Below are 12350 nucleotides of genomic sequence, written 5' to 3' on the forward strand. Positions count from 1 at the left end.
TGAAAATTTTTTTTGGTGATGCTAAATGCATGTAGTATATACATTGTTCAGTTTAACAAACCATTGCAAAAGAAGGTAAACACTTTCTTGGTGCCTTTCCTGCTACATATGGAAAGATCTATGTAGAAGGAACTTGTTTTATATGTCACAGTGCAAGAAACTTAGGTGCTGAAGCAGAATTTAAAAATGGCTTTGTAGCTGTTAACAGGTTAGTGAAGAGACTTGGGTGTTTGGGATTTTAGCATGGGATTTTGTTTGCTTGTTTTATTAAAATGTGTGGTTTGTCCATAAAGTAACTGAGCAGCGTGAGGGGCTTGAGGAGCCTAGAAAGATCTGTCCCCTTCCCTGGGGACTATATTAGACCTCTGAGTCATGAAGTCTTTGCATAGTAGGTGTCTGGTTACAAACCTTTTATGGGCCTTACTCAGCTGGGATATCAGCATCTGCATTATAGCTCCCATCTATTCTTAGGTGGTATCAGAGCACGACTGAACAGGCAAGGCAGAGAGAGAACTGCTTTCATTATGTAAAACCCTTCCCTGTTCTCATTCTGTTTTTTCACTTTTTCTGTCTGCCCCATCCTTCTGTCCTGCAGCGCCCTGTTGCTGCCTGTGAAAGCGGTACAAAATGGCTTACAGTGTGACTCTGAATGGACCTGGACCGTGGGGCTTCCGACTGCAAGGGGGCAAGGACTTCAACATGCCCTTGACCATCTCCAGAGTAAGTGTGCAAAAAAAAACTCGTTGAGCTTGTTTGGGTTGGAAAATAGCAGTGGTATGTACACTTTGACCTGGCCTAGCAGAATTGAGGATCTTTGCACCTAGGTGTGAATAAAGACAATATAATGTGAACTTGAAATGTACCAGCTTGAAGTACAACCTGGCATTGATAAAGCCTCAGGAAGACAGTTCTGGTTAGTATGTTTTTATGAATGATGATAGTGTCTCTTTTAAGTAAGCCTCCAGTTCTGTTTTGTACACTGTTGTCCCTTTTTCTGCTGATAGGGGCCTCACTGGTGCTGTTTGGGGGAAGGAGTAGAACAACTCTGAATGGGAATACAGAATTATATTTCTAGAAAATAAACATGTAAATACGCGAAGTCAGGTGTTAAAACTGAACAAAGACAGGGATGTGTCCCCTCTTGTGATGGGGTAAATAAATTAGATAAAAATTAGACATGTCAAGCAGAAGACTCAATAGTACATAAAATACTGTCTTAAATTATGCAGAAGCCTTCCATTTGCAGCTGACAAACAGCATGTGATTTAATAATTAATTACCTGGTGTAGCTGTCAATTACAGCCATATACTTCCTAGATGCCTTTTTTTTTATCTTCCCCTTGAAGTGTTATTTTAAGGGGTTGCCGTTCAGTACTCCTATTATCTGAATTAGCTCAGTTATTTAAATATTTTTTAACATTGTCTGGTTTCAGGAAATTTGTGTTTCCCTTACCTACTTCTCTGTTATAAGATAGCTCTGTGTAATTTCTGGTAGCTCCTTTCTCTTTTTTTCTTGTTTCTGACATTTCCAGATCTTCTCCGGAATGTTCAGATCTTTCTAGAGAGGTCTTGGTTCCTCTACAAATCACCTGCAGAGGACTTTGCAGTACAGTGACAAGAGAGGTTACTTACATAACAGTATGTAAGAGAAATACCAGAATGATTTAATCAGACAAACAAGTAGAATGCAAACAAAAGGTGTGCTCCACTGCAAAAATAATAATTAAAAAAAAAAAAAGCCACCTACACTGCTTTTAAAACTATGTTGGTTTTTTGGTAGTGAAAAAATACAGTCTGTTAAGTTGTGGGTACAAAATTTATATCTCTGCAACAAATGTGATTCAAAGTCAGTTGGTGAGCTGCTGAAGTCTTAGCTATGCTATTTCATATTCATCCTGTGAAACTGTATCATCTGATCTCCCTTGTTCTTATGCACATTATTCCTTTCTTGGAAGACAGAGCCACATTTACCTTGATACTAAGGCCTATGATGAGGAGATGTACTTTTCATAACTCCTTTTGTAGAAGCAGCATAGTAATTGCAAACAAGGCTGTTCTGGCAGTGTTATTTAAAGCAAACAAGTAAAAGACAACCTAATATACCCCCTGCCCACAAAAATAAACTCTCTTCGTAAACTCAGATTAATCTTGCTCCTGTAAATAGTGTTGGTATTTCTTTTCTCATCCCACCCAAGCTAAGTACAGAGAGGTGCCATTATATTTTTGTAGGCATTTGCATGACACTTTGCAGCCTGCACTGTATGGTGTTGATTATTTTCTTCTAAGTCATTCAGTCATACCTAGAGTCTGTCAGTCATGGGCCAGTGCTGTGGCACTTGCACTGTATACGAGACAATCAGTAACGAAAAGCCAGTTGTTTCCCAAAGAGCTCATTGTCTCAGATTGTACTCTCTGAAAGTGTAAGCACTGTGCCCAAAGGCTGCATGATTCTCCTAGGGCTTTGGAGAGCATAGAAGGAGCAGAAGCGAAACTGCAGTGGCTGAATTCCCAGAGGTGTGGAGGAATTAGCTCTTCACACAGTTGACTGCATTTTCAGCCCTAGCAGTGTCAGAAAGCCCTGTTAAATGTCTTGAACTCCTTCCCAGCAAGGCCCAGTTTTTAGCTGGGACTACTGCTTTGGCATGGGATTGGATTTTAGAGCCTGTCTTATGAGGGTAGAAGCAGACATACAGGAATTAACATAGTCTCTTTCAGAGGGAGCTGGGATAGTTATGCCTGATGGTTGTGATGTTTTTAATTGGAACATAGTTTAATACATGACTTTTGATTATAATCTGGTTTTTTTCTTTCGCATCTATCACATAAATGTATCTCTAAACAGATCAGATATTCCTGTTAATCAGAAATTTGCAGTCATAAGTGAGTTGACCTATGAATTCAGCCATAACTGCAGTCTTAGTGTGGTGGGAAAAGGGAAGCTGTACTTACATTTTTAAGGTATTCCTGGTGGGGAGGAGAGGAGAGAAGATAACTGTGAGGAAGATCTCTCTCTTGGAAAGGGTACACAGCTCTGAATGTTGCTAGCAGATGCTGTACACCTATTTATGGACTGGTTTTGATCCACAGCTGCCCTGAGATGAGATTAGACTTTCTATGTGCAAGATGAGTCCTAAACCCCAAATACTTGAACTTAAAGAGTATTATAATTGCTTTTAATACCAGATGTGCCGTGGCCCTTTTGGCTACATGTGCACAATGTCCCTCTAAGCCTGCAGTCAGGGTTTGCATGCAGACATTTTCATTGTGCTCTGACTGCCCCCAATTAATTAGACTGTTTGTGGGTGGGCCGCAGAGAACAGAAAGATTCCTCCTTTTTCATGAGGGCTCTGTGCTCTTCTGTCATGATGCAAGAGAATTGCCTCTAAGCTCCTGAGAAAGATGATGGAAAGGGTCTAACACCCCAGGGTTGTTCATCCCATCTACAGTATTAGACCAACATGTTTCCAAGGACCCTTCTGAAAGAGGACACCAGTATTGTGCCATTATGAAGTTAGTCCACACATAGACATAAAGTGGGGACCTCTTGACCTGCACTCTGTCAGCCGGCCCTATACAATTCCCACCCATCTTGCACTTTACCTGGAGAGCGGGGGAGAAATCCTGAAGGTCTTTGAAACCTGCTGACAAAAGCACGATTCAGGATTGTGGGATTGCTAATGCTTTTAACACAGTGGACTAGGAAAGGAATTGCCCAGAGCTGTTTGGCACAACAAATCTTCAAAATGGTGTCTGAGACACTGTATTTTTTTTCCGTTTAGGTAGGCCCAGGTAATCAGCTCACTGCTGAATAGTCAACAGCATAATGCACAGGAGTCACAGTCAGTCAGCTGGGTGACAGGTGAAGATGTGTTCCCCTGAAATGGATTGTTCTACTTATCTGTTCTTTATCTAAAAATAAATGCCTGACTAACATAGGGGGTGGGAAGAAGAAAAGAGGAAACAAAAACAAGTAGGGAAGAGTTAAGGTCACTCTGCAGCTTTCACACTCCTTTAACAATAGCATTGGGAAATCATCTGTAAACTATTTTTCCAGTTCCCACCCTGTGGACAATCCTACCCACTAGAAAAATTCTGTCATGAGTTGTCAAATTCTGTCATGAGATGTCATGAGCAGGTAGCAGAGGTAGGAAAACAGTATTGACAGACTTAATAAAGCTGAACGTCTGTCAGCCCTGCTGAAATGAATGAGGCTTGCAGGTCGTTGGCAGTGCTAAACGCTGTCACCAGTGGCGTGATCATATACGTAAATCTGCTCTTTCCAAATTGACATGGGCAGCAAAGCTGTTTATTTCCTCCTCCTGCTTGAACTGTCTGGAAGCAAGCAGAATTCATTAATTTTATAAACCTAATCCTCTGTAAGAAGGCTTTTGGACATAGTTAATTATCTAAGTGCTCAGTTGCCATGTTACCTAAGATGGTACAGTTGTGCATGGTTGGATGCAATAACCATGTTCTGAACATCTTCATATGTTTTTGAATCTTTATTTCTGAACACTAAACTGTTCTAGTGAGTCAGGCTGGCTTGCAGGTGATGCAATGAAGGTATGAAGGGACTATCATCATCTAGGTAGTGGAAATGGAAATATTCCCTAAATCACTGTGGTAACTCACAACTGGTATATTCATTCTGCAGTTATCCATACGGTTTTGTATTTCCTGATAGAGAGGTTTTTCAGCTGCTTGGATTCCAAATCAAAAGGGAGCCTGAAACAGGAGATAGTGTTTAAACAAAACAAAAACATTAAAGAACTACTTTTCTTTATTTGATTAAGTGATGAAAAGGTTGAAATCTGATGATGATGTAAGTGCAGGGAGGGAAAACAGCAAACACTGCTATAAAAAGAATTTAATTAGCTGATCTGTATACTTACTCTGCTACAAGCAGCCTGAAACAGCTTTTTGAGTATGGAGGAAAACCCTGGTCTAGCATTTTGCTGTCTGTTTCTGCAGGAGCAGGAAGGTTTTTTCTCACAGTTGTTAGGATCTTTGCTTTTATCAGCATCTCTTCCTGATTGCTTCCTGTCCCTCCTCCACTCCCTAGCATACATATGCCAACCTCTGGCTGTCACTGCCTTTGCTTTAGAGGAGCCATGTGAGAGTATTCATTTCCTGTGGGCTATTGCATATCGGTGCCTTACAACAGACCACTGAGGAGTGAAGGCAGTCTGTCTTCACCTTTTTTCTTCTGTTCACGAATGCAGGAAAACCTCAGATGATCTGGGTCAGGCTCTGTGCATTCTGCAGCTGTCCTTTGAATGGCTGTGTGGGGCTGTGCATAAATCATAATCAGAAAAATGCAGTTTACCTGTATTGAACTGAATCAATTCAGCAAATTCTCTTGAAGTGCTGATCCCACATCATCTGTTAAGCATCCACCTTCGGTGAATCAGACTGCTGAGTAGCTGTCCTACAGCTGCAACAGCAGCTTTGAGAGGGTTTTTAAATCTCCAAATAAGAAGTCCTCCACGATATCAAAAGCTATAGATTAGTATTTATAATAGTTGGTATTCTACAAAACTAACAGATAAATCTGGTGTCCTCTAGAAGTCTAGGAGTCTTCCTCTTCAACTCTTACTCAGTAGAGATGTTTCCTTTTTCCTTTAAAGCTCAAATGACAGATTCAACTTCTCAGAAGGGAGTGAACCATTTAGTATAGCGACTGTCTTATGCCTAGATAAACTGTAGTAATTTCTTATGCCTGAGCAGTTTCACATTCCTCCAGTCTTCTTACAGTTTAACTCAAAATAGTTCCTTGTGAGAGGAAAATTAAATACTTGCAGGCCAGCTTTTCAGAACACTCTGAAACTTCACTATCTATTTTTTTGATAAAACAACTATTCTGTGGGCCTCAGCATTTCTTTGGGATAATCTATTTAATTTGTTGGTTACTTCTTGAGTAACAGTCACCTCCTCTGAAGTTACAGCATTCTGAATTTTATTACCTGCAATTATTTGTTGTATATGCAAATCTGTCAGTGTCATAGGAGAGTGCTACTTATTTGAGGTGGTATGTTTGCTTTCAAACTAATTTGCAAGCCAGTTCTGGTATGTTTACAGCTACATTGGAAATGATTGTGTTTCTGTGAGCCTGAGCCCTACAAGTAACTCTTCAACCTCCTGATTTGGTATTGTTTATTTGAGATGTTCCAGTAGACAGCATCTGTACTATAAATGGCAGCTCAGTGTACAGGGCATCTGTATGATAAGGTTCCATGTCTCATCAAACACAAGTGTCATGTCAGACAAGGAGAGGGGGAGCATATTCTGTAGTTGCATTCCATTTAAATAATACTTGTTGGACCAGAGAAATGAGTTCTGGCACCTGCAGATCAGAAAATCCCAGGATACTGGGAAGGCAGTTCAAGTCCCTGCTCTGAATAAAACAGAACAGAGTTTTAAATATGGCTGTGCAGGTGCTCTAAGAGGTAAGGCATTAGTTATTCTGAGGTAGACAACATTTCCTGTCTTGACGAAAAATACTGTATCAGGTCTGAGGAGTAATCCCAGTGGATGTTTCACCAGAGCCACTAACACTTTAAGAGAAGGTTTGATTTCAGCAAATACCTAATTTTGTTATCCAAAGCAGTTCCAGCACAAGGTGAGTTTTCCCTTCTGTGTAGACAGTCATGATAGAAATAAGAAGCTTGCGTTTTCTTTCCTTGCAGAAAATATTCTGAAAAATCCATGAAGTTTGTTGTTGTAACTTTAAACTCAAGGGTGTTTTTGTTGAACAGTGCTTTTCTTACCATTTTATTTAAACTGTAGCATGATAACATAATGTGATTTGAATGCATGTATTGTACTTGGCAAAATAACTTTCAGGAAGAACGTGTAGCTAGCTGCAGCTCTTGGTCAAATGATTTCTCCTTTAAATCAGGTATGTACTTGGAACATAAAGGCAGCCCCTCTTATCTGTTTGTGTGATTGAAGTAATCACTAAATACTAAGCCCACTGCTGAAGGTCAGGGGTATATAAGGAGTATATGTGCTCTGCACAGAAACTGTGTGCAGAGAAATCACCTATTTCAGGCTGTGTTCTTCAATTCTATCTGTTCTGAATTTCAGGAGAAACATAACACCCTGTTAGAATATAGGCCAGATAAATGTGAGTAATGGCCTGTAATAGCTGAAGTTCTGGTTTAAATGGTGTTACATCATCAAACCCGCTGCTCTGACTGTTCTGACACAAAATACATAACCCATGAACTTGAAGCCCTTTCTTATTTCACCTCCTAAGTGCTTTTTAATTTGGAGTGTGATTGTAGCTGAATCATCAATACTTCTGTGGCATTATCTGTGAAAAGAGCTCAGTGTGTGAAATAACTGGGCTGAATAACATCTGTGCAATTGCCAGCTCAGTTATAAAGTGACTTTGCAGCTTTCTTTCCTGTGAAAGAAAGGGAAATGCAACTCTTCCCTTGAACAGGAGGTATATAGTGTTAGCTGTGAGAAGCTTCATGAAAAACTCAAGACTGGTGAAAAACTGAGTTCACAAGCGGAAGTAACAGTAGCTCTTGTGGTTTTATCGGGGAGGGAGGAAAGGGTTTCTTACCCTAAGGAAACAGATCCACAACTCAAATGAGTTCTATTCCTTTTTTGCTTGTTTAAGCATTTAACAATGTGCCCTGGCAACTGGATAATGTGGTCTGACACATTGTTCAGTCTTTGACTTAGAGTTTACTTATATGAGAATATAATTGATGTAGTATTTCAGGAAGTCCTCAGATTTACATAATTATTATTAAAGTTAATAATTTTGCAGATCCTTTAGAATGAGTAAACATCAGGAGGTAACCATTAAATATGATTTTAAAGTTGCTGAACTGTTAGTGTTTTATAATTAAAATGCCCAGTAGGATTTTTTTCAGGTAAAACTTCTTATTAGTGTCTGATGTCTGAACTCTGTAAATGACTGTCTTAATAACACAGCAGATATCTCTGTCATTATCTCCATTCTGAATACATTATTGCAAAATGTTATCCAGCCAGTGAAACACAGAGAGAAATTAGCTCTACAAATATGCTATCATTAACTTTCTATACTAGCAACAGCAGTTCCCATCTTGTTGTCTAATTAGTAGCATAAAGTATATGCTATTGTCTGTCAAAAATGTGGATATTTAAAAACCAAATAACACCAACCTTGAGTAGCAATGTGGAAGTATGAAAATGGTGTACAAAATGCAATAGTCTTCATTATAATCTAGCTTTCACAGTGGCCCGGAGCTAGCTGAGAAGACAATCTCATGTAGCCAGTTTGTGTGTAATCAGAAGTTTCTGCACATGGGTACCTGAGGTGCCACCATTTTAATGCATAATATAGCATAAAGTAGTGTCCAGTGTAATATGAGATAATACTCTCTACTGAGTTTTGTTGCAAGATTAGCCAAATGATCAATGTGCAGGTAAATTATTAGTCTCCATTGAAAGATCTTGAGAAGGGGTGAGGAAGGAGGGAAATCAGCATTAAGTAGTGTCCAGTGTAATATGAGATAATCCTCTCTACTGAGTTTTGTTGCAAGATTAGCCAAATGATCAATGTGCAGGTAAATTATTAGTCTCCATTGAAAGATCTTGAGAAGGGGAGAAGAAGGAGGGAAATTCCTGATGAACATGGTAAAAATCAATTGCAACTGCAAGTTTTGAGGAAATAAATGAATTTAAAACATTGTCTGATAATGCCAACAGTAGTGTGCTAGTAGAAATGAATAATGCTAATTGAAAAGGAATGATTTCTATATACAGCATGTTAAAGGACTGTTTCTTCCATACTAGTGTAATTAAAGCCTTAATAAAAAGGTTACCTGAGAACAAAATACCATAATAGGCTTTTTGTTACAATTGTCTAAATTCCTAAATTCTAATTTGATAAAAGCATGATATGATATTTAATAAATGGAATTCATAAAGAATTTCATTTTTTCTGGTACAGAGTGAGGACAAGGATCTCAATAAATGTGCTGTTCAGGTACATTGTGTTGCCCCGTAATTCACATTACATAGTTAAAAGCAAACAGATATCACCTGTCAAAATGTGTTGCATAGATGATGATTTTAAAAAAAAGTATTTTATTTAGCTACTATCATAAGCTCAGGTGCTAAAAGAAATAGAAGCTTGATCATATGAAGCTGGCCCTGAAGGTCAGCCTTACTGTTGGGTGTCCTTTGGGAACAGTTCTAAAATCTTCCATTTTTCAGATCTGTGAAGAGTATAGTATTTCCCCCAAATGTAAAGCTATTTATGTGTTGTTCTAAGAGATTTTCAGGAGAAAGAGCACACAATAAATAGAGAGAAGAAAGTACCTGGAAATTAGGTACCCTGAAAAAATTCATTTTCAGCTTACAAATGGCTCCAGATAATATCTTGAATGGGCTTCATACAAGGCGACTCCTCTCTTTGGTAGTGGTGGTTAGTTGCCATTTTCCCAAAAAGTCAATGAGATCTTGCTCTTCTTTTAGGAAGACTAAATGGGCCAAATGTCTTAAAGGCATGCAAATCCCCCGATGAGGGTAGAGTTACTTTCTGCACCTCCCACGTGCGTAGCTGGTGTTGTGATCATTTATGCCACAGGTGTTCAGTGCCTGGACATGGTGCATAAATAGGTTTTAACCTTTCTCCAAAATCCTTCCAAATACACTTGATTTGTAGCAATGGCAGCTGAGGATTAGGAGGAAAATAGCCTTTCACATGCTCTCACTATATTCCCACCTTTGCCTTGCTCAGAGTCCAAATTCCAGCCTCTGGGCTGTTTTGGCCCCATGCCTCTCTTGCTCAGCCATACCTAATACAGACATAAACCCTTATTCTTATTAAACATAACAGGCTTAAGGGCACATGCTTACTTTTAACAATTTATGGGTTCTCAGTTTAAAACCAGCATCAGTGATAATTAGTCTTTGTGGCATGAATAAAAATACTTGCAATGCATTGTGGTACTTATTACACCCTATGGTTAGGGTGCCATGCACACTCTTGAGAAGCCTCTGTGGGACTCTCATGCTATATTTAAAGTGTCCAGTAACTTAGGAAGCTATTTTGAATTGGAACCAATGCTACGTTTACCTCAAGCTTCTGGAATGGGACATCTTATCCAAAACTCCAAAAATACTACATGTAACCCCAGATTCTGGTACATAGTGCCAAATCAGAATGCCCTTGTATTAGGGTGAATTTGGGCTGCCTTTCCTTGATCCTGGGGGTCACTGGGACCATGCTGTTCTATTTGAGAATGTCAGCATTCTCTCCTTACCTAATCATAGCTGGTTCAAAAATGACTAAGGGCAGTTGCTACTATGGCAGGTGTTAAAAAAAGGAATAGTCGAAGCAAAAGGGTCTTTTTAATCAGCATTGGCTAAGGTTAAGTATTGTAAGAAATAAATGGATAGTATTTCTGCTAATTTTTTTTTTTTGCAAGAGTTGTAAAACACAAGTGCCCTCCTAACCTACTCTCAAAATTCCTTTACTGTCTAAAAGATTCTTATCTTACTGTTTTGCTTAAATTATCTAACAAATTATTCAAGATGAAATCCTTCTGTCAACTGTATGGGGTGGGGTGGATGAGGATCTCTGTATTACGTGTGTGCTTTGCTTTCTTTATGACAAGAAGTGGTCAGCAGTCTGTAAGCATCATCAATTGTGTGGACAGCAACAAACCACATCTACCTGAACCATAGTCTCTTCTCTGTTTAATTGACTGCTTGGTACTGCTGCTTTTCAGGGCAACACTTCTAAAATTGAGGCACGTGCTGGCTTTCCATATAGTTCTCCGTAGTTCTGGATGAATGCACAGAGTTGTGGGTATCAGACTGTTGGCACCTGATGGAAAGGGTGAACAGATTATTGAGGTGCCAAAATTGTTTGGCTGTTTGACCCCTGAGGAATAGCAAAGTTTTCCTCTGTTTTGAGGGAGGCTTTATGCCACCCTTGAGAACTGTGTGCCTCAGCTGTAGCAGCCGGCTGCAAGGACAAGTACCAATGGCTCTTGGCATTCATCCTCACTCCAGGTGAGATTGTTCTCTGCTGTCTCCTCCTTCCATATGCCTGGAATGCTTATGTGGCCTCCTTCCCCTGCCTCCTTTCCTTTCTTTATTCCCACATTCTGCCTCACCAGAATGTGCTATCCTCTCTTTGCTCCCAGCTTTTGATGCTGTTCAGATTAAGTGCGGTTAGAGTGGAGGAGCAAAGAGATGAAGACTGTATTTGGAAAATGAAAGTTTTAGACCCTCCAAAAGGTGTTATAATGTCCTACAGAGCCATGAAGGGAAAGGGAAAGAATGTGCAGGAAGGAGGTGGATAAGTACAGTACCTCATGGAAGTTCACGACTGCTCTGTGTGAAGCTGGGGGCTTTCCTGTTTCTCTGATTACATGTGTTGCTGTATTAAATAAGTCTTCTCTAGCCTCTGTTGAGGGACCCAAGCTGCAATTAATACCAATATAACTTCTGTGTTGACAATAGAGTATATCCCATTGAGAATTCCTTGAAGAGACTTTCCTCCTTTTACAACCACACATCCTATGGTCCACAAAATGATGGATTTGTCCTGCTCAGCAGCAATTCCCTTCTCCTACATATCTGTGCTTAAGTTTCTGCAGTGCAGTGGTTCCTCACTCTGCAAAATGTCATCTTAGATTGTAATCTCCAACTTTTTCTCTGAAGAAAATACGTTGAGCATAGATAGTAAAACACATTATTCTTCTTTAAAAATATATATATAAAAAATACAAGCAGATAGTGATTGAGAGCATTTCCATGAATTTCCCATGCCAAAACATGGGGATTAAGTGGTGATGAAGGGAAACAAAATGGAATTTACTTCTTGAAGGTCTAGATAATTTGTGAATTAATTCAGTTTTAATTTCATATCAGTTTTGTCTAGACCAAATTCTTTCCTAGGAAGAATGAGAAGTCTAAAGATTGATCGTTTACATGAACAGGGTTACTCTCTGGAAGAATATGAAGTGGTTTTGGTTTTTTTTCCAGTGTATGTGACTTGTCATGGAGGTTATCCCAGCTTGTGGGAACATTCCTGGCCAAAAAAATAGCGATCATCCCTTCCACAATATTGAACACATATTTGCAGTGTGATTGACAAGATGAGGAGGTGGTATATAATTGCTTTGCATGTCAAAGGACTGGCAGTGTATGAAACCAAAACTAGAACTTAGCTGCTTTATTTATCCCTTGAACAGATGCAGTACCAGCAGCTGCAGTAAGATCTTTTTTACATTCCACCCACGATTCCCTGGAGTTCATGTGTCCTAAAGACAACCTGGAAAGGAGGCAGGACACTCTCTTGTACAGTATTATATTTTATAAGTACAGTGTGA

The 12350-nt window shown here is 39.4% G+C and overlaps 1 protein-coding gene across 11 annotated transcripts in view; it reads left to right on the forward strand.

Annotated features, from left to right (window-relative positions):
* Positions 1–423: 423 nt before the first annotated feature.
* LDB3 (LIM domain binding 3) overlaps positions 424–12350 on the forward strand; it is a 108293-nt gene continuing 96366 nt past the window's right edge. For 9 of the 11 annotated variants that reach the window (XM_017746390.1, XM_017746392.1, XM_017746393.1 and 6 more), the window contains exon 1: positions 503–720. In XM_017746390.1, the coding sequence (XP_017601879.1) occupies positions 628–720 (93 nt within the window). In that variant the 5' untranslated portion in view covers positions 503–627. The other 2 variants (XM_008642784.2, XM_017746401.1) reach the window with 2 other exon arrangements.

Source organism: Corvus brachyrhynchos, unplaced genomic scaffold, assembly GCF_000691975.1.
Source record: "Corvus brachyrhynchos isolate BGI_N302 unplaced genomic scaffold, ASM69197v1 scaffold279, whole genome shotgun sequence".
Lineage (NCBI taxonomy): Eukaryota > Metazoa > Chordata > Aves > Passeriformes > Corvidae > Corvus > Corvus brachyrhynchos.